This window comes from Hippoglossus stenolepis, chromosome 6, assembly GCF_022539355.2.
Source record: "Hippoglossus stenolepis isolate QCI-W04-F060 chromosome 6, HSTE1.2, whole genome shotgun sequence".
Taxonomy (NCBI): Eukaryota; Metazoa; Chordata; class Actinopteri; order Pleuronectiformes; family Pleuronectidae; genus Hippoglossus; species Hippoglossus stenolepis.
This window is the reverse complement of record NC_061488.1, coordinates 19,218,953-19,241,171: the sequence shown is the minus strand read 5'-3', so window position 1 is coordinate 19,241,171 and position 22,219 is coordinate 19,218,953. Positions and strand designations below refer to the sequence as shown.

The 22,219-nt window shown below is 41.2% G+C and overlaps 1 protein-coding gene across 1 annotated transcript in view; it reads right to left on the bottom strand.

Moving 5' to 3' along the window:
* cep104 (centrosomal protein 104) overlaps positions 1–21,666 on the bottom strand; it is a 35,038-nt gene extending 13,372 nt beyond the window's left edge. Inside the window, exons 1-13 of the mRNA XM_035159778.2 lie at positions 21,509–21,666; positions 20,828–20,946; positions 20,541–20,705; positions 20,158–20,296; positions 18,625–18,687; positions 15,478–15,554; positions 14,841–15,021; positions 10,674–10,829; positions 10,325–10,546; positions 9,072–9,287; positions 7,866–8,033; positions 6,222–6,395; positions 3,023–3,199 (exon numbers count right to left, since the gene is read on the bottom strand). Coding sequence (XP_035015669.2) covers positions 3,023–3,199; positions 6,222–6,395; positions 7,866–8,033; positions 9,072–9,287; positions 10,325–10,546; positions 10,674–10,829; positions 14,841–15,021; positions 15,478–15,554; positions 18,625–18,687; positions 20,158–20,296; positions 20,541–20,705; positions 20,828–20,940 — 1,851 coding nt within the window. The 5' untranslated portion in view covers positions 20,941–20,946; positions 21,509–21,666. The remainder of the gene's footprint in view (positions 1–3,022; positions 3,200–6,221; positions 6,396–7,865; positions 8,034–9,071; positions 9,288–10,324; positions 10,547–10,673; positions 10,830–14,840; positions 15,022–15,477; positions 15,555–18,624; positions 18,688–20,157; positions 20,297–20,540; positions 20,706–20,827; positions 20,947–21,508) is intronic.
* Positions 21,667–22,219: the final 553 nt, after the last annotated feature.

Below are 22,219 nucleotides of genomic sequence, written 5' to 3'. Positions count from 1 at the left end.
AGCTCGGTCCGCCCCGACCCGAATTACAGATTCAGCAGCAAGTGATCCAGGAGGAGCTTTCACCCGGGGGCTTCTCCTGCTCTTGTTATGAGAAACAGAGTTGGCTAACTGGATGTGGTGGAAGTAATGCCTTTTTATTGCTTCCCCTGTTTGCTGTCTCAAAGTGTCGACACAGAGGTACTGTGCACAACGACGGGGGTGTGAGCACTAAAACATCTCTCTCTAAAAAATGCGAAATGCATGAAAGTTGCCTCAGTCATTTAGACCCCCCCAATATATTATATCACCAGCCACCATTGTATATGTGCATATATAGACTGTTATAAGAATGTAGTCAGGTATGGTATACAATACAAATATGAGTATAAGAATGGTATGTGTTACTGTCGTTTACTAAATAGCAATATATTTACCTGTATCTATGATTAGTTTTCTACAGTTTTCTTCTTTTACTGTTTCAGGCAACTTGTTGGACGACTATTACCTAATTTAATCATCTTTTTTGTGTTTACAGATGTTTTAATGGGATTCTTACCCTTGTGTACAGCAGTTTAAATTGTCTTACAAGGCTGTCATATAAATAAACAGGCCTAGAATACTGGGGACACAAGAATATTTTCAGTGCATGCTCTTTAACAGACCAGTCAAAGTTTAATGAAGTAATATTTGTGATATCTGCAGTCTGGTTCCACATGCCAAACAGCTGAGGAAGTCCTTAAGGGGAAGTGCACATCAGGATGTAAAAAGAGCCCATTATACCTTATAATCTCTGTGAAGACAGTCACAACACAATGGGAATCTTGCCAGTGGGAGGCATTGACATCCAGAGGTAAACTGCGCACAAAGGCAACCCATCCCTCACTTTACAGTCGCAGAGACAGCTTTCTATTATTCTCTATTCTTTGCTGAGCACTTTTCGTTTTAATTACAAGAAATTCAATCGTCCCCCTTTGTTTTGCTCTGGGTCCCCGCCTCAGAGCAGATCACCCAGGTAACAGCGGAGGAAAAAGGAGAAATGCTCAAGCCGTAGCAGGGCTAACACTATAGAGCAGTACTCACATGAGCTAAAAGGGTAGACACTTACACTGGTAGTGCTTTTAGCTGTGGATTTAAGGGTTTAGTCATTTACAAGATTCTTGAATGTATTTAATTGATATAGGATGATATATAACAAAAAATGCACACATTTTCCTGAATGTTTAACTTTAACCTTCAATGACACATCCTGACACACACATTGTAAACTGTCTGATTGAACGTTGCCTGGCTACAACATGTTCCTGCTTTATCTTTGATAGATACCTTATAAACCAGCATGCAGATCAGATTTGGTTTGGTAGTTTGCAGGACAGTTTAAGTTCAGGCACTTTGTATTGCCTTCATCCGCCGTCATACCGTGGACAAATATCCCCAAGGCTGTAAAAACGTTTTAGATCCTTGATCTTTCTCGCTCGATCGGCTGATAAAGCCTGAGTGATGTGCAAAGAGTATGAAGGTATCAAGGAATATAATCTGCTGTAAACTGGAACCAAATCTGATCTGATCCCAGTGGCTTATACCAGGTACCTCCGCCCTCAATTCTTCAGGTCTTGGGCTTCACAAGATGCTGGAATCATTTAGTTTTTTAATGCTGCTCCATGTTGGCATGACTGTATCACATCATTTCTGCAAAGTTACCACAATGATTTGTTAGTATTAAGGCTCCCAAAGTGCCAGGAAAACATTTCTCCCACACCTTTACACCACCACCATTACCACCAGCATGGACTGTTGACACAAAGCAGGCTGGGTCCACGGTTTTATGCTGATGATGCCAAATTCTGACCCTAAAATCTGCAACCTATGCAGAAATCGAGACTCAGGCTGTTATTCCAGTCTTCAGGTGTTCAGTGTTGTTGAGCCCGTGTCCACTACAGCCTCAGGTTCCTGTTATTTGCCAACAGGAGTGGAACATTATGTGGTCCTCTACTGTTGTAGCCGATCGGCCTCACCGCAGTTACCGCAGCCAGTCTGGCCATGCTCCTCTGACCTCTCTCATCAACAAGGCATTTCCGTCCACAGAACTGCTGCTCACTGGAGGTTTTTTTTTTTTTGATGGCACCATTCTCTAGAAACTGTTGTGCATTAGAATCCCAGGAGATCAACAATTTCACAAACTCCGTCTGATATCAAAAATCACACAACTTGTAAATTCAGATATTACATTTTTCCCCCATTCTGATATTTGGTGTGAGCATTTGGTGTGAGATGCTTATATGCATTATTGTTAAGTATATGGTTAAATGCATGAATAAGCAGGTGTGCGGGTGTTCCTAATAAAGTGGTCAGGGAGTATATTTCACAAGTTCTCCCTCCTGGAGCTGAGTTTACTTTAAACCCGGTGTTTCTTACATGTTTCTCATCAAACCGGTTTAAGTAATAGTCAGGACAGTGGAGAAGGCGAGCTGCTGAATAGAATGCAGGCCTCCTGTCACATCTCCATCTAGACTCTATGTTTCCCAAGCAAACATGGGAGGGAGCCAACACAAAAGAGGGGGTGGGCGCAGAGCAAGCACACACAAACAGAACTCCCAGTGCCACCTGTGGGGCTTTGGCTTCAGAAGGTAGAGAAACCCAGAGGACAAACCTAACAATTTGCTCTCAATGACAAAAGCCACGCATTGTGAGGAGGAGGGCTGATTGGAGGGGGATGGGCGGAGGGCCGGTTGTAAAGCCGAGCTGGAGGTGGAGGGCTGCTTGTTGTCCTGCCCAGCATGTCAACAGTTGGATAGTTTGCATGTAAATATTAGATCACTGCTGGGAACCAGAGGACGAGGGCAATGGACATAGACTGGATGCCAATGGTGACAACATTGACTCAGCTGACTCGAGCTGATTCTGACAGCCTGTTTGGTCACAGTGTGTCAGGAAGGGACCGCTCTCCTCTCAGTTAGTCACATCGTCATTATCAGGCCAAATGTAATGGAAATGCAGCTTGATGCTTGTGTGCCTGCTGAATGGATAGACGCATTTAGTTTTTTACCGTCATGACGTTGTCCAGGGTGAAGCCAGAGTTCTCTGTGCCCAGTTCAGCGAGCAGCTTCTCCAGCAGCTCTACCCGACTCTGAGCCAGACGAGGGGGGGATTTGAATTTGAGGTCCTTCACTAGGTCAGCGGGGATTACCTGCAGGGCCCGGACATCCTTCAAAACAGCTATCTCCTAAAAGAGGGACACGAGAGAGAGAGGATGCTGACTTTAAAATGTACTGCAAATTGTGCATCATTGCACCTTTATATTAAATTAAGTGATATCAGACAAACTATGTGTGATACTACACACATAGTTTGTCATTCAACACAAACATCTGGCAGAGAGACAAGTTATCACAGAGAACACAAGTGTACAATTAAAGTATGACAGAAGAAAGCTCCCTTAGTTGCTGGATATTTTACTCTCATCAGGTGAGTGGAATGTATGGAGGTTATACTGTATGTGGCACAACACACACTTTACCCCAACCAGTATATAATCAGCTGATTGTATGATCAGCTGATTATATATCCCCTTTAAAGCATAATGACCAAAAATGCATCCCCCTTGAAAACCAGTCAATTCTGCCATCCTCTCTCAGTAACCACCATCTAATAACAGAGAGATAGAGGGCTACATGTGCAGATAAAGGATTTTTGTGTGCAGGTGAACATCCTATAGTGAATAGTGAAAAGCATGCAGTCTATTTTTAAAAGTTGAAACAGAATGAAGTCGAAAATAAACAGGGGGACAGCGCTCTTTGCTCCCCTTTACCTCCTGAGTATACATATCAGTACTTTTGTAGAATATAATTCAGAAAAACATAAGGAATGTCAAAAACACATAGATAGATATAGCTAAAACCAAGAGAGAAGACCCTTTGTAGTCCCCTGCACAGGGACGGGTGAAAAGACACAATAAAACACTGAGCAAAACATATTATCTCCACAAATGGACCAACAATAAACAACCCACCAGCCTACAGTACATACACTGTAATAAAAAGAATATTTTCCGGTATATCGATATCTGAATGGTTTTCATTTACTTCTAGAATCGGTGTCGGTATCAGCTCGAAAATGAAGTATCACTTGGACTCCATGACACACACACACACACACACACACACACACACACACACACACACACACACACACACACACACACACACACACACACACACACACACACACACACACACACACACACACACACACACACACACAAAAACATTTCTCGTTGAAATACAATGAGACGTTTAGTGTTTCAGTCGTTGCTCTAATCGAGGTCAGTACAGATTCCTAAAGGATGAGAAAAGAGGGTTTGAGAATCTAAATTTAACTCAACTCATTTACTTATTTACACTACACATATTTACACAGTCAGACAATTCCTGCACTTACAGTCCATGCTCTGCACACACAGACAGGAAAGTGAACAAATGACTATCACTCGAGCAAATGTCCCTGTAGCAGTTAAAGGCTACAAGGCAGTCATGGAAACAACATGGAGCTTGCTTCAAACAAGGGGCACATCATGTCTGTGAAGCTACAATAAAACACTGCAGGCAGTGAGGCCTCCACAAACCATTTCATGTTAGGAAGAACAACGTAAGCCAATGTCACTTTTAAAATACACAAAACACGATAAATAGTTATTTAAACAAAGTGTAAAAATATTTGTTTAGTATTTGCATGTAACAATCCTAAAATAAAAACCTGGCAGTTGTATGCCTCCACCAACCAGTTCAGTTGCAAAAAACATTGCATAATGTAATAATTCCACATATCATTGTAGCTAACCTTTAAGGTAAAAATATGTGTGTTGTGAGATTACGTTGACCTTTGACCACCAAGTTGGATCAGTTCATCCTTGAGTCCAAATTAATATTTGTACTAAATTCGATTTTTTCCTCAAAGTGTTCCTTAAATATACTGTTCACGAGAATTTCTAAACACCATCAAACCTCCTCCATAAACCCATGGCCATTATGTGTGTTCAGATGCTCAGTAGAAATACAGAATACATACATGCTCGGCCAAATAATCTATTTGACTTAAATATTAACACTTCCATTGTGTTCACTCCAAGTGTTTGTATCCTCTGTCAATATAAGTAATCCTGATGAAACAAGTTTGCTCACATTTGTGACCCGAGGTTGTTTGTGGAATAGCTCAGAGCAGGAATTCAGCCTCAGGTGAGGGACAACTCTTTCCCATTATTTTCCAGTGTTTATTCTCTGGATCAAAACTTCTAATATCACATTCATCTGCTTTTAAGATAAAATCTCTAATGTCTAAAAGACTGTGCCCATGGGGGGAATGGTGTTCTTTAATGGTAGAGAAAATGTCGATATAATAACAATATTAACAAAGATAGTACATCATTTAAAAATTCTGCAGCAGAAGTGAAGGTATATGCATCAGTGCAGTCATAGGGTCGTATTATCATTTTGAGATCATCCTTCTCTCCATGTACGACATGAATGGAGAATGGCACTTTCAGAAAAGGTTGCGTCCGTGCACCATGTTCACACTCTTCTGACTTAAAACACTGTATTGTATGTGTTCATGTGTTTTTATGATCATGTTTTTTGTTTTATTCATTTAATTACCTCTGCCAATGAGGTTATCTTTTATACTCAAAAACTACTGAACCTGTTTCCATGAAATTTTGTGGAGGGGTCGGGTCATGACCCAAGGAAGAACTACATTTTGGAGTGGATCCGGATAAAGTGGCAGATCCAGTAAGATATTTGAAAATTTACATTGAGACAGGGACTTTAGTGGAGCTATGTGCTCCGAGTGCCCTTCTGATGTGCATGTCTTTGCTGTTGTGCCATCTTGGTAACTCTCTCACCCTTGTATAGGTCTGCCTCATGGTAAAGGAGCTCTTACCCTGGCATGGGTAGAAAATTAATATCAACATTTCACGAACACTTTCAGAATTTCAGATATAAGAAATTAGATCATGACCAAAGACATCAGGTGTCGCCACTTAGCTGTAAAAAAAGCAAAAAAAAGCTTCTCAACATTATCAGCTTTAACAACAGCGTTAACTATACAAGAGAAGATGGATGGAAACATCTATTTCTTTCCCTTCCGTCACAGTACAACTGCTAAGGAGGCCGAGGTCAGACTGACAAGAAGCTTAGCATTAATTGAAATCCACTGCTGCCAAATAAACTATTCTCTCCTGAGTGTTACACTACCTGTATGAAGGCAGTGACCATGGCCCGGAGGCGGCTGGCTGGGTCTCCAGTCCTGAGCAGCAGGTCAGGCCAGGTCTGCTCAACGCAGTGGATCACCTCAGACCGGCCTAAGCCCAGACCTGGGATCAGCTGGCTCAGCATTAGGCGCAGCAGCATCAAGGAGGCCTGGAGGACCTGAGGAGAGAGGCAGTGGACATTTAACTCAAAACTTAGTAGACTCTAAGAAACAGCTTGCACCCGGGTGGTGTCAGCTTGCAGGACTAAGCCATGTTCAATTGAAGTTGGTTGGAGTATGCTGATGGAGAATGGAGCCTGTCGGAGCATGTTAACTTTTTTTGCACTTAGTTACAAGCTAATGAGACATTTCAACCTGACAGTGGAGAATAACTTGTTTGTATTACCAGCATTTTAACACCCTGGGCTACATTTGGAACCAGGGTGTAAAAGAAGCCAGAGAAGAGTTGTGTTCAACATGAACTAAAACTGAAGAACTTCTGTGAAGATGCAAATTAACCAGTTAATTACTTAATGGATCATTCTATTTATCGGTGTGGCAAAGAAAATAAATCAGGAGAATTATTGCGGCACTACCCATTTCATACAAGCTGCAGGCGAGGTTACAAGGCCATCCTTGTCAAAACTGTTTTTTCAAGGAAGCCAGCTCTGGGAGAGGGACCTGGGCTTGCACATGGTACAGGGGGAACATTGTTAGGTGTTTGCATGTATGATTGTGTGCTTATATTTAAAAAAACATGAACGTTAGTTCTGTTCTGTAACAGGAATCCAGAGAACATGATTTATGGAGAATGTTGATGGTGACCAACCAAACATATCCAGTGCTCCTTGATAGGGCTGCTTTTCTCTTCTGGTCCATCCTTTGCCTTCAAAATATGTAGTTTCTCAAAGTGTTGAGGGTCCATATTTTCACTGTGTTTTTGATTGTTTGCTTATAAATGATTTCTGGTATTTCAGGAGATTTATGTTAATTTTCATAAAAACTGCCACTGGGACCTGTTTTTTGCTGCCTCAGAGTTCATTTCACAGCAGGGAACCTTGTCCCCTACTCACTGAAGCCGGTTAAGGTGATTTTGTTTAGCACCAACCAGGAGATCAGATTAGATCATTAGATATTGGACATTGGCCCCACAATTTCACATTTGATCTGGAGGACTCATCCCTCTGGCAGCGATACGCTTCTCACTGAGAGACAAACCATTCAAGTTTTTTAATATCTGGAACCCCTTCTGGGCCTACATTGGGGATGACGGCGCCCAGGCCCTTCGGAGGGGTCTGTCTGGTTTAGCCTGAGATCTCAAGGTACATTCATTGTTAGTTGACAATGTCTCTGATGACCCTTGATGCACTGTCCCTTCTTCCTTTTGGCCTCAAAGTTGTGTACTTTTTTGTTTTGTTTATGTGTTTTTTGTCAGGGTTTGTTTGGTTTTTCCCTTTTTGGGGCGTATGTCTTCCTTTCTGTGCCCTAAATGTTCATGGAGGAATATTTCTTGTGATAAAAAAATTCTGAATATGAACAAAAACGCACTTAGTAGGGAGCCCACGCTACTCAAAGACCCAGTAAATAAATTAACTCTAGCTTTTAAAGCTTTCACTGCAACTGAATCTTCTTTAAAGGAAACGATTCACCGATGACACTTTATCCTGGAGGGCCTTTTTCACCAGGAGGACTGCAGCTCTTATCATCTTTCTCAGCTCCTCCTTGGGGGTGGTGGGTGATACCTCCAAAAGCCTCTTGTGCACAGCCAGCAGAGCATTTTCTCTGTGGGACCAGCTTTTGGAATATGCCCAAGCCACCTGGAAGAAAATAGAGAATAAAATATATCACACATTTCTTTCATCATAACTGTTTATTATCTGTATATATATATTTATCTGCTGCATATATATATATGCTAAAGTATGTATTCATCTGCTGCTTCCTGCTCCTGTATATATATTTTTAATTCACTTTAACTGTACATTATTTACACCTGTATTACTTACCTCAATGCACTGTGATCACTTTAATCATTCAGTATTTATCTTCGTTCTTACAAAACAGTTTTCACAGCCATTATCCTGTTAACCGGCCTTTTACAGTCATATTGACTTCTCTTACTTTTTCATTTTACTATATCTACGTGCCTTAGAATTGCCCTCCATTGACAAATAAAGTTGTTTTCAATTGAATTTAATTGAATTCCTGCCGTCCTATTTGCATATCTCTGAGATACTCATAGTGTATGTGAATAGAAATGTCCATATATGCAGTGTCATGTACTGTATACTGATCATATACCAAAAAAACTATGTATCTTCCGATATTAATTTCAATTAAACATTTTGATAGAGCTCTGCATTTCAAATATCAATAAAACAAATGACTCATGTGTGCAGTGTGGCAAACCCACAGAGAAAATGATCATCCGACTCTGTAGGTCCCCTCAGCTCTGCACCACATTTCATCCTTTTGTTAGTTGATAGCTTCGGTTTTACAGCCCACAAATTCCACTCTCAGCAACACAGTTTCCAGCAGCTGCAGGTCACTCTTTCCAGCAAAGAACCTCAGATAAAAGCCAATGGCAGGCTATGCTTTTAAAAATAAATACCTTGGCACAGAGTTCCACCATCCACCTGACAAGTGCCACTTGACTGCAGGTGCATGAAATAACACATCAGTGCACAGAAAGTTGCTTTTTTAGAAAGAGATAGAGAAGAATAAAAGACATGGACACAGGAGAAGAGCTACTTCAGCGAGGGAGCATTAGTAGTACATACTACTACATACAGTACCTCAGAGGAAAACCTTAGTTCGCATAACTTGACATGTTTTCCTCTCTTTCTTTTTCTTACCACGCTTTCTCCATAAACATCTATTGGAAGTCCAGCCTCTCGCTGGGCTTTCTCTGTCAGGGGCTCTGGCTCTCCGCTGATCTCGGAGCTGGGTGGGCTCCTGAGGGTGTGAGGGTCGGGGGGTTGCTGCTCTGCAGGACTCTGGGCGGTCTCCACTGGCTGCTCTTTCCTCTTCTGGGCTGGCAGCGGCCTGTCATCATGAGGCGAACTGGTCGACTGTTATAACAAGACAACACCATTGGTATTTGAAGCTTTGTATATACATTTTATGTATATGATCATTTAAACTTTCACATTTTCCATCCATCCAGTCATTATCTATTCCGCTTATCCTTTTGTGGGTCGCTGGGGGAGCTGGAGCCAATCCAAGCTGACACTGGGCGAGAGGTGGGCTACACCCTGGACACTCGCCAGTGTATCAGGGCCAACATACAGACAAACAATTAAGAGTCCCCAATTAAACTAATCCCAGTTTGCATGACCTTGGACTGTGACAGGAAGCCAGACTACCTGCAGGATTTTTTTTTCTCCATTTTAATTTACAGCTACTGCAGTTTGTATTCGTCAACACACACTATGGTACATATTCGGGAGAACTGCGAGTTCAAGAGCTCAGAGAAAACTGATCTACACTTTCAAGCCTGTCCAACCTTTTGAAAAATTCATCACCTTTATCCCTGATCTTTTCACTCACTCTCACTAGCACGTGATCAGCCAACAGGCCGATTGTGCAACATCATGATTCAAATGAATGTAGACTCCCCTCTATACAAAACCCAGCTCCATCCAGGCAGCACTGTCTCCTGTGGCCCCCGGGCCAACTGGCACCCTGTTGCCTCGTGGAAGGCTCAAAGCCCTGCCATGACGCCAGGTTGGCAGCCGCTGGAGTCAGCCGACTGTTGCACTCTTTTAATTAAATAGTGAAACCTAAACCTGTGGTAGGGCCGGTCTCAATAGGTGGTGAGTAACGCATAAAAGCACCCACCGGTCACAATCTCCCTGTGTGCTGTGTTCCAACACTACAGAGGCTTAATGCTGGACACGTGTTCCCAAACTGCTACAGTGGGTTAGATTATAACCCACTATAAACAAGTTCATTCAAGCAGATCAAGCTACAAGTAGAGCTGTCAACAACTGGATCCTTCATTAGAGAAGAATGGGTTTGTCATCACTGACCATGCATGTATTGGACAAGTGTTTTACGTGTCTTCTGGTGTTGGATATGTTTTAATGCCGCGTAGAGATACACTTACATCTAACTTGGGTACAGCAGCGGGGGTGCTGGGGCTGTCACGTTGACAGCTTCGTTTGGCAGCCTCTGTGGCCGACTGTTGTTTCTGAGGTGTATTAGCTTTCTTCTCCTTCTTATACGTGTCTGTGGACACAAGGGGCTTGACGGGGACTGAACAGTGACCTGGAGAAGGCAGCAGAGGGGGGGGATCCGGGAGAGGGGGTGGATCCATTGCCCTTGCGATCTGGTGACAGAGTGGACAGACAGAACAGCTCATTTAGGCAGAACACGTCACAATCAGACCTGCATTGAACTGTGCATTATACATCCAATCCAACAGATTCTTCCCATTTCGCCAGCTGGTCACGGACCATTGTTGTGTCCAACAGGTTGCAGTCCTCCAGCTGCTGGTAGACGCTCCTCCTGTACTCCTCCATCAGCTCCTTCTTCTTCTTGGCCAGGTCATAGTCTTCCTTTTCTATGGCACATTGCTTCTCCACATCATATCGAGCCAAGCGCTCCCCCGCCTGGAAGAGCCCAGGACATGTAGAGGTTAAGGCAGCCCTGCAGTGACCCAGTAAGCTTTCACTGTATGTTTACACAGGAAAACATTGGAGCAGAACGGTCAGTCTCACAAGGTCTTGGTTTGATATCAGTTTGCACCTACTGACAGAAACCTTGACCTAGGGCCGCTGATTTTAAGGGATTATTTTCTCTAAAGAAGAAGTTGGAGGAGTGAGTCGAGCTCCTGCTCATAGATCAACTGCATCGAGAACTGTTGTTTTCACATTTAGAAAAATACGGTAGTAACACTGTTCATTTGCCTGCTTGGTTTTAACAGTTGGTCTTGTTCTTGGCACTGTATTTTGTTTAAAGATTACACCCTTTTTTTTAATCATAAATCATATCATAACCCTTTGGAGTCCTCGGCTATTTTTCCCTTTTTTTTGATTTTGCATAAATCACATTAAATTAAAATAAGTGATTGGTATAGTTTTTTCCAGCACTACATTGCCTATATGTACTGACAATTGTTTTTTTTACTTTTACTTGAGTATGTTAACAACACGTGGTTGGATCACGCCGGTGTGATTGTAGACTCCAGAGGAATAATGGTACAATTGTGAAACGTTGTGCTCACTAAATAATTAGTTGAGTTGTGTATGTGGGGTTATCGCTGAGAAAAAGTCAGATTGAGTAAGAGACCGGAGAAGTCAGACAATCAGACAAACCCTCAAGCATCAGAACACTAGACCCTACATATACAAAAGGGTTTCGTATGATATCAGGTATAGCGAAGAAATGCATCTTACTCAATCGAAACCAGCACAGACATCTATTCAAACATATTCTGAGTGAAACATAATAACTGTAATGGCACACCTATACAGAAATATCCAAAAACAAGGATGGTGTCTTCCTGAGAACAAGGGAAGCCTAATATTCTGCCTGCTTTGGATACTGAACTATGCTTTGTTTCCATATAGAAAATGTGTAAATAAATGTATAATGACCATATTTGTCTTGTGTTTTTTTGACTGTTCAGTTCTCTCCTCTCCTCTCCTTTCAAAAGTGTTTGTTGATTGTCTGTCTGTTGAAAATTAATAAAGAAATAATAAAAAACATTTAATATTCTGCAAGATGCTCTTAAAGATTTAAGAATTTTATAGAATGCAGACAAAACAAAATTCATGATCTCATCTAGAGCCAGATCTATGAGCTGCAAATATTTAGAAATCTAAACCTCAAACATTTTAATGATTGGGAGAATTGCAGAATACAAATGTTTCGGCATCTTGATTGATAATAAACCTACATTCAAATGTCACATTGATAATCTTGTGTGCGACTCAGGTAAAAGATTGGCCACCTTTAACGGAATGATCTTTCCCATGTTTGGTAGAAAAGGGGTTTATGGGGCAAGATGGCTGTTTCTAAAAAATGTTTCTGATGACCCTTGATGCACTGTCCCTTCTTCCTTTCGGCTTCTATGTTGTGTACTTTTGTTTATTTGGATTTTGTCAAGGTTTGTTTTGTTTTTCCCTTTCTTGGGTGTATGTCCTCCACAACACTAAAACCTTGGACTTCATCCAGATGGGCTTCATCAACTGACTGGCTTTTACTTCATGTCCAACAAGATCACTCTGAACTTAGGAAATCTGCCTTTTCTTTTAGTGCAACTGACTCTGTCAATGTTATTGTTTTTGCTTTTTTTCATCCTCTTTTTCTGTGCTTGTAGTCTAACTCGATATCATCGGAAATGAGGTTCACCCCACAGTGATGTCTCAAGTTTAAGGACTGTATGTATTTTAGAGAGAAACCAGAGGTAAAGTAACCACACTACTTACACAGTGAGGTTTTAGTGTTTACAGGCTGTCATCCTGGTTCCTTTTAGATCTATTATACTGTCTGTAGTCCTGCACAGTTTTCCTATTCGGTGAGAGATTATTATTTAAGGTGTGCTCACTTTCACCTTTTTTCTTTGTCTCAAAATAAAGTGACTAAGATGTTCAGGTTAAATCGACAGCTTGTTCACAACCTGATCGTCTGAACCCTCACATTTTTCCAACTTTGACTTCCCTGTACTGTTGTCACCTTATTCCCAAATCTCACCAACTTCTTTTGTGATCACAGTGTTATTGTAGCAATATCTGAGATAATTCAAGTTGAAATAAACCAGATTTAACCTTTAAACCACAGAGGAGCTTTCTGGCAATGACTTGAACACGACATGGGCATTTCTGCCCCAAACACAATCATTTATCCCTGGAGTGAAATAACAGTGTGTGTGCCACATGGTGAATCATTGAGCTTGACTGAGTGGAAATTTGACAGTAACTTCCAGTAAGTCAAACTCGTAATTTCTTTGTGAGGAAATTCCATTTAGCTGAATTAAGTTGCTAACCAGGTGCCAAGCGACAGTCTCAGCTGCAGCGCCTTGTGATTCCTCTCTTCTGGACAGAACTGTAGGTGCAACGTCCACGGCAGCTGGATTTCCAACAAGGAGCCCTCTCTGATTTCTGAGTCCCTACTCGATAAGGGTGGACAGTATAAGGTGGAAGAAACACAGTGGGCTAATACCTGGCCCTCTGTCCTGTCACCTCTCTTTGTTTGTAGATATCATGTAACACCATGAACCATCCCCTGATATCCTGAGGGGGCGATGACAAGGGATTTTCAGCTTGACCACCTTGGCAACTGCTTTGTCCACAATGCTAATATACCGTGCTAACAAGGTGCTGGTGTGTGTGTCCTATCCGGTTACAGAAAGGCCCGTAGTTGGGTGTGGGAAAGACGCTACCCAAGGACCGTCAGCTGTCGTGTTTATTAAGAATTCATGGTCACCACAGAAACGCAGTATACAAAGAGGGTCTGTAACAGGAATCTGAACAATGTTTAACAACTACTGTTACAAACAGTGGTGAAATTACACAGGACGATTTTAGAAAAGGAGAAAGAAAACAAGACTCACAACAGATCAGGACCTGGACTATTTCCTCACTACCATAACATATTTCTGCCATAGTTTATTGTACACAGTCTGCATGAGGGCCAATGTTAAGAAATCAGATTTAACCTGTTGTTTCTTAAATTTTTTTACTAAATGTCCCTAAAATGTATTACTTATTGTTGAAAAAAAATGATGAACCATTAACTGTCACTGAGAACACAGCAAATAGTGGTTGAATATTGGGAAAAATCACAGTATTATCTTGGGATTACCAAAAAATACTAGTAAGTAGGAAAATTCAGTGTTTGTGTGTGTGCGCGCACGTGTGTGGTCCAGGTATTACTCATATTGTGGGGACCTAAATCTGTTTTCAGAGTCAGATTATGGGGAATTGTCTTCCTTATGGGGACAAAAAGCAAGTCCCCATAGCTTAAATCATTAAATGTTAAGATGAAAACAAGTTTGTAGGTTAACATTAAGGTTTAGGTCAAGGTTAAGTTAGATCAGGGTAAGGGTTATGGTTAGGCAAGTAGTAACTAGGGTTTAAGTCTCAAGGAAATCAATATATAATTCAATTTAAGGGGCGTCGCGTGCGTGTGTGTGTGTGTGTGTGTGTGTGTGTGTGTGTGTGTGTGTGTGTGTGGCGTGTACTTGTTTGTCCTCAAACAGACACATTCTCTAAACCCCATTAACACTACAATGTAACTGCCGTAGATAAATACCAACGCTCTGACCTTAAAACGCTGCTGTTTTCAAATCACTTGATCGACTTGATGGCTGCAGCTCTTCCTTTAGACAGCATGGAGCCGTAGAGCTGGGGGGGAATTACCTTCACTTTGTCAAATGTTGAAATCAAACTTCTCAAGCTCACTCATCAACAGGTCGTATTTTGTTTGCTTAATCTGTGCAAAGTGAGAAATGTTAAGTACTTTTTTTTATCTGTTGAAGATCTTCTCGTCCATTAGTAACTCACAAAGACGCTGGAATACTGTCACTGCAGTAAGAACACATCCTCGTATTGGTGGGGTATTTTTCTCGACCATGTAAGCAAATATTTGGTGTCAGTGTCCCCCGGCAGCTAAAGTACCTTTTGCAGGTCGGCTATGGCCTGTCTCAGATACTTGGCCTGCTCGAATTTCTCCTGCTGCACCATGTCCTGCTTCTGTTGGTCCATGAGACGGATGAGGTGAGCAACTTCGGGGTCCTGGTACATTTCGAAAGCCAGGTCGTCAAAGGGGGAGAAGGACTCATATTTGCTGGGTGTGAGACTGAACACAAAGATAAAGAAAAACATTAAAGACTCTAAAAACATTAAGCATTAAGGATACTGTTCTGTTCTGTTTATGATAAAACATGTTGAATGTTGAAAAACAGAGTCGCTGACTTAGTGGCTAAATTCATTTTAGAAAATGCCAGCATTGAATAAATGTCATTATCATTCAAATGGCCTTTTGTTGTGCAATTCCTGATCAAAGGAGAAAAACAAGGACCGACCCCCTAGGGAGAGAGACCCTGAGGTGAAGCGTCCCTAGGGGGGTTGATACATTAAAGCCAAAAATACTTATTTCGAAATGTGTTTTCCTCTTTGCACCGGGCTGCCACCTGCATTGTCTTCGAATGCAAGTGACCTTGAATGGCTTGGTTGGCTTCCACACTAAATGGCTCTGTTGAACAATGTTATTGTCACAAGACAAAGAAACCAGGGTTCAATGGCCTGGCCTCACCCCATGAAGGTTGTGTCCAAGGCAGCTTCCTGCTGAGTACAATTGAGGTAGTGTTCGATCAGCTGCTCTCTGCTTGGCTGGGGGTAAACAGATGGACAAATTACTCACACGTGCACATATACTCTTATAATGCTGTGCTCTGATAGACCCGACCGCTGCTGTCTAATCCCATTCATTTTAAGATGACAGTCCACTTTACCAACTGACCATTACACTGTTCTTTTCAAACGTGAGTATCAGCCGGAAAGACTCCACCAAAAATATCCCTGGACCTTATGGTGGCAGTGAGCCAATGATACTCACTCAATCAAAACCCAATCATTGAGTAATAAGTAGCAACAAACATCTACAATGTTACCTTGTTTTTTTCATGTGCAATATTAACATGTTTAGCATCATATTATGCTCATGGCAATTACTGAATATACTTAAATATATATTAGGCAAAGATTCTGCAGTCACTCTGTATCTATTTTACACTTTCTTTTCACTTCGATTTTTAAATACTTGATACTTTTTAATATAGTTTTTTTATTAAATTGCATATTGTACTGGTATTGTAATCTTGGAGCAAGCTGGCGAAGGAATCTTATCTTATCTTACAGTAGGTAATTATCCTTCCTGGAATTAGAAACTGAAATATAGAGGAGAAAAAGCAAGCAAATAAAAAGTTGAAACTACTGACTGAAGGTGGGGTGGGGCTCAGGTTGTGTCTGCGTGGGCTGATCACATGTTGATTACACTACATTTGCATTAGTCTACACTTGGTTATGCTTGAGTCAATTCCTGCAACATGTACACAGTGCGATTTCATGATCACTCCCAATGACAGGCACAAAGAAAGGGTCGCTACGGGTTGGTCAAATATTGTGGGATTCTTTTGACAGTCCACCAAACAACCAATGCAGAGGCCCAACAGGATTATCCCCTGTATTCCCATTGGCCGGTAAGCCACTGAGTGTAAACATGCGATGTGTCACCTCTCAAAGGTTCTAATGTTGAAAAAAAAAGTGCGTAGCTATGGGGTAAAAGAATATTTGCTTTAACTGTGTGTTAACCTTTCAAAAAACTTTCGAACAGTTTCAGCCAGCAGGCTTGTTCAGGTGTTAAACAGTTCACTGATGGAATCATGTGTAACTAACCTATAGTAAAGTGTAAATGTCATATTGTCAGTGACACAGACTTAATCTGATGGTTTTTCTTTAGCCGTAAGCGCTTGTGTCATGTCATGTTAATGTCAACTTCTTAAACTACTTCTCAAAGGCCCGATTTAATCAAATTACACACATTAAAAACACAGAAAGAAAGTACAGGATTATCTCACTGGTGGTATATGTTCATACATATAGTTCTGGTTTATTGGTCCAGGTTTTGAGATGTTAGTCTTGGTCACCCGTCCAAATAGTGAGGAGAGTGGAATTTTGTTTTTAAGTTTGTAAAGTGCTTTAAAAAAGGATCCAACAGCAACATACATTTCCCAAAAAATAATTTCCAAAAGCAACAATGAAAGAAAATATGTGTGGAGAGTTTCCTATCAATTAATTGGTCAGTGAATCACTTCTTGAATGATAGCTGGAGCGGGAGCAAGGGGGAGGGAGAAGGAGCATTTCACTGGATGGAGTTTTGATCTGTGACATTAAGAAAAGCACTGGTGTAAACAATAAAATCAGTGATGGCTGTATTCCATTTAGCTCATGTGTATACTGGTCCACTGCCACACTGTCAAGAATTACATAGACACTTAAACAGAATTGAGCAATTGTTTATGTGAATATTAGCAGTTGGGCTTTTTCCTACTTCGTCTATTCAAAACATCGGCTGTGATACAGGCTTATTACACTGCCATGTCCCCAAAATCTAAAGGTAACCTCAAAAGAAAAATCAGTTAGCATTTTATTAGCGTCATTTAAGACTGGCTTTACAAGTTAAAGAAAAGGGGATTAAATGAAAAAAGGTTTTGACTCCCAGAGATCAGAATAACAGTGTGATGTCGAGTTAATGGAGGCCATGACGATAGCTTCAGCATCTTTGTGTCAACTAGAAAGCTTCTGCTTGCCACCACTTTCATATTTTGCTTGGCCAGATACACCCCCAGAGGCCTACTGACATGACACATGTACTTTTTTCCATAAATTGGGGGAAATTACCCATTAAAGCTAAAATATTTACGCTCTCTGTATCCACAACACAGTGTCCCTCCTCTGGACGAACACAACTTCCGTCCATGACGCAGATATAGGAGATGGAACCGAACCGCCATGCATGATCACCGGTGGAGGTGCTCGGAGTCGGATTAGTGGGGCAACAAAGCACAGCTTGTTCACTGGAATCTGTGCGAGTGTGTGTCCCTGTCTTTCTGTATCTCTATTTCTGTGTGTATAAGTGTGTGTGTGTGTGTGTGTCTATGTGTCTGTATGTTTTAAGGTGCTCTCTCTCCTCCCGGACCTGTCCGTCTGCAGAACTATCTGATTACACTGGCTAACTAAAGGCCTCCTGTGTGATTACATACTGCCCTCCTTTTCTGTCTCATTACCACATTCCTGACACATATACACACACTCCTAGTCACGCACACACACACATACATACACACACCATTCAGGTAAACATGTATTCATATAGTGTATACATGTTTACACCTACTTTATATAGGTGTCTCCAAAGACATCTAAAGAATATAACGTCATCAATACATCCTCTCTATAGCGCAATCTAATCTACACTTACACTGAAACAACAATTCTCTAACGAATTTAACATTTCACATTATTCCGGGTTATTGGGTTGTCAATTATATTGACAAAAAAGTAGAAAAGTATTCATACAATTTTGTCCATCCCCAGCTAAATTGTTATTTATATTATTACGGGAAAAAATGCAGCAGCACAGAAAAAACAGATCCTTAAAAACCAGGCTTTATGAAGAATAACTGGATGATATAGAATCTGTAATACAGATTTGCACATTTGAGGGGCTGTGGTCTCAGTGAAAGGATGATGAAACATCAATCCAGCAGTTTCTGAGTGACACATGACAAAGCAAGATTTCCCAAAATAAACAATGCAACAGCGCCACCTACTGCTGCTGTGCAGATGTGCATTCGGTGGTGGTTGACAGGTGAGGAGAGTTGTGTTTTTGCTCACTTACAATTGTGCTAAAAGCATTGCCATCCAAAGACTCTCCCAGCACATTAATGGCAACCAAAGCAACCTGAAATCATAAACAAGATGTTGGTGAGGTGGATGAAGAAAACAGAGAAAATCAAAAATCAGTGTGTGAGTACTGGGAGGTTCACAGTGGAGTCATACAAAATATTAATTAGGGTTCCACGATTACAGATTAAAACAGGTAAGTCTCTAAAAAAAGCAGAGAAAGCAGCAAAGAAAAAAACTAAATAAAGATATTGAGTTTACAAGGGTATAAAATTAAGAAAAGGAAAGAAATCATTAGGTTTTTTTAAACTGCGACCAGCAAACATCTGGTAGTCAGAGGGATCAGGAACATCACTTTTGAACTCTGTCTGACTGGTTGTTATAATGAAAATCATAATCTTCAGCTGTCTCTTGGCGTCATCAGGTGTTTCAGCCTTTTTATCGCAATAACGTGAGAAGCCGTATCTGAGGGTACACTGAGGCTATGAAAGCCATGGGGCTTGCTCAGTAGATCAGACATTATTACCTCTATGCCTTTTTTTACACTAAACTAAATACCTACTCTCATAGGCAGCAGAGTCAGAAGATGTCCTATTTAAGAAACTACACCAAATGTAGTTGCAATAAAAGTGAGATAAAAAGGGATAAAGGAGTTAAAATAATACAGTAGTGCCTGAATTACAAATCGCATGTTAAAAAAGCTTTCCTATAAAAAATAACTTTTGAGCAGTGATTTAAAGATCGGAAGTGAGTTGGCGAGTCTATTCTCGTCAGGCAGGGAGTTCCAGAGCCTCGGGCCCTGACAGAGAAAGCCCCGTCACCCTGAGTAGCCAGCCTTGACCTTGGGACAGCTAACAAGGACAGGCTGGCCGATCTCAGGGTGCGACTGGGATTGTACGGAGTCATTGTGCGAAATGAAAGTAGGAGCCAGCCCATGTTGAGCTTTGAAAGTTATTGAAGAATCTTAAAATCAATCCTGAATTTGACTGGCAACCAGTGAAGGGACGCAAGGATTGGGGTGATATGAGACCTACGGTTTGTTTTAGTTAGAATACGAGCAACAGCATTTTGAACAAGCTGCAAACGAGTTAATATTTAATAAAGGACATTTTAATGATTATCAAAACAGGAATCAATAGATTTTCAGTTTTTCTGTCAATAAACTAAATGATTATGACTCATTATTTCAGCCCTGTTGAAAATACAACTTGTGAAGTTTGGCAATATGGCTTCAGGAAATTCATTCTCATGAGCATCTAATAAAGCAGTAATTAGTATACTGTAACTATCAGCCACTTTTACAGCAGTTTCATATCCACTGTCTCATATAGAAATGGAGAAATCTGTCTCATTCTATCTTTCAATTCAACCAAGTAAGTTATGGAACGTAACACCAAAACAGGTTATTTCCTTTTTCACAACCCACAATAATCCGAGCTGTGCAGTTTGCATCAATCTTCTGTTCCAAGCTTGAGTTACAGGCAGTGAAACTGTGGTGTAGGTTCATTGCTACAGTTTGACACAGTACCTGATTGTGTTGATTGTTGCTGTTGACGTGGTTCTTATGAAAGGTTATTCTCAGGTATGTTCCAATGGCGTCAACGTAGACCGACTTCAGCTCCCGAGCTATGAAGCCCGTCTTCTCATTGTCTGACAGAGGCACATACCTGTGGTGAGAGCACAGTGTTGCTTTCAGTTCAACTAATGTGCTGTGGTACAGTTTACAAAACTAAAATGCAGTGCTACATTTCCAGAAAAAAAAAGACAGCAGACTACACTGGTCATTTGAACTACGACAACTGCAAAATTCCAATCCCCTCAACTATCGAGCCTCACACTTAAAAATTTAAATAAAAAAATATACAGGAGGATAAGAGAGAAAACTGAGCATGACTCAGTCTGCGGTCCCACCCGAGTCTGCGAAGCTGCCCTGGAGAGCTGGTTTCAGGGAGGGAGTCTCCAATGTGGAACTCCACCTTAGCTGGGATCAGGTACTGGTGGGCGAGAAGCTGCAGCTTCCTCACCCGACTTCTCTCCACCAGCTGGAGAGTGACGTGTTGAGGGTAAGAGCACAGCCTGCAGAATATTTGATTCACATAATGTTGAGTTTCTTGAAGAGGAAGGAACACTTTTTAGTCATTTTCTTTATTCAGGAGCAATCTAAGAAAATTGCATTTCATAAAAACTCCTTTTATTACCTGCGGGATCTCCAGCCAGTGGCTGTGGGTGCATGGACCATGAGCTCCTTGGCAGTGAAGTTGCCCTCATGACTTGAAGAGTTGACCACAATGAATCGTATCTTCCCTGGCATCTCTCTCTGATGGACACCGACAGAAGCAACAAACAAGAAATGTGTTTTTTTTCATATATGATAGTTAATATCTGAAAATGCAGGGAAATTCAATTAGTCACAGCCTTGAATACAACGATGACGCTGAGATGCAATTCTCAGCGTGTAGGAACGTCCATATTTTCATGAATGTCTGCAGATTACAGAGTCAGTTTTAAACTTGTGTTCAACACTTAAGAAATGTGTATTTTCTGAGTGAAAACACTTGTATGTTTCTCAAAGTAAAGTGACGGAGCTGGGTAATAAAACAATAACAATAATTCAGTCACAGAAGAGTTGTCATCAACAGCAATATAGCAACAGTTCTCTGTAGAGAATATAAACTGTCCATAAATGTGACAAACACCAGCTCCTTTAATAAAACAAAGACTTCATCCTTGTTTACATGAGCGTGTTGAGCGGACATTAGCTAAACGCTGCTAACACTTCACTACTGCGATCATAGCTAGTCTGACAGTAGCTGTCTTTATCAGCTGTTTTTAACCCAATCCAGTAAACGTCCTGAGAACTCTCACGAACCACGTCCTACCTGGTGCCGATGAGCAGTTTGGACTAGAAAGACGCGTCCTTGCGTGTATTTTTACAGAAATCTGCCCCCGAACATCACCGACCAGTTGACAGCTCGTGGACCCGTCTCATCTCCATAACCACCGCTGACAACAACTCCTGCGGACATGCGCAGTGGAGGGAGTTCCAGCTGTCGCAGGGGGTTGTGGGTGATGTAGTTGTATTTATGGTTTTTGGACATAATTGCTTATTTTTCTTCAAACGTACTCAAACCTCCGGTTGATTTTGCCTGTGACTACACTTTACCGCGGTGTTGATATAGATAAACATTCAGTTTACGTTGTCTGACACGTTTTTACTACTTCTTCCTGTTCCTCTGAGTCATTTGCACCTAAACGTCCAATCAGGCGATGATGGCACAGGAAGTAAAAACTAGTTAGCAAAATAAAGCTACAACGTGTAACGGTGCTTTCAAATCCCTTTAGTTTACTCGCAGATTGTGTCATAGACTTCATTCTAAAGTCATTGTCTCTGTATGGTAAATTCCACAACCAGGAATGCAGAAGGGCAAACAATACTCTAATTGCACAGGATTTCAATATGAATTTAACGAACAAGCCTTACGAAGTAAAAAGTAACAAAACAAATGTACAACTTTTCAATGAGCAACAATAAACTGTTTAGTCTTGTTTTATTTTATTTTCTCTCCTCTATATTTATGTTGAATATCATT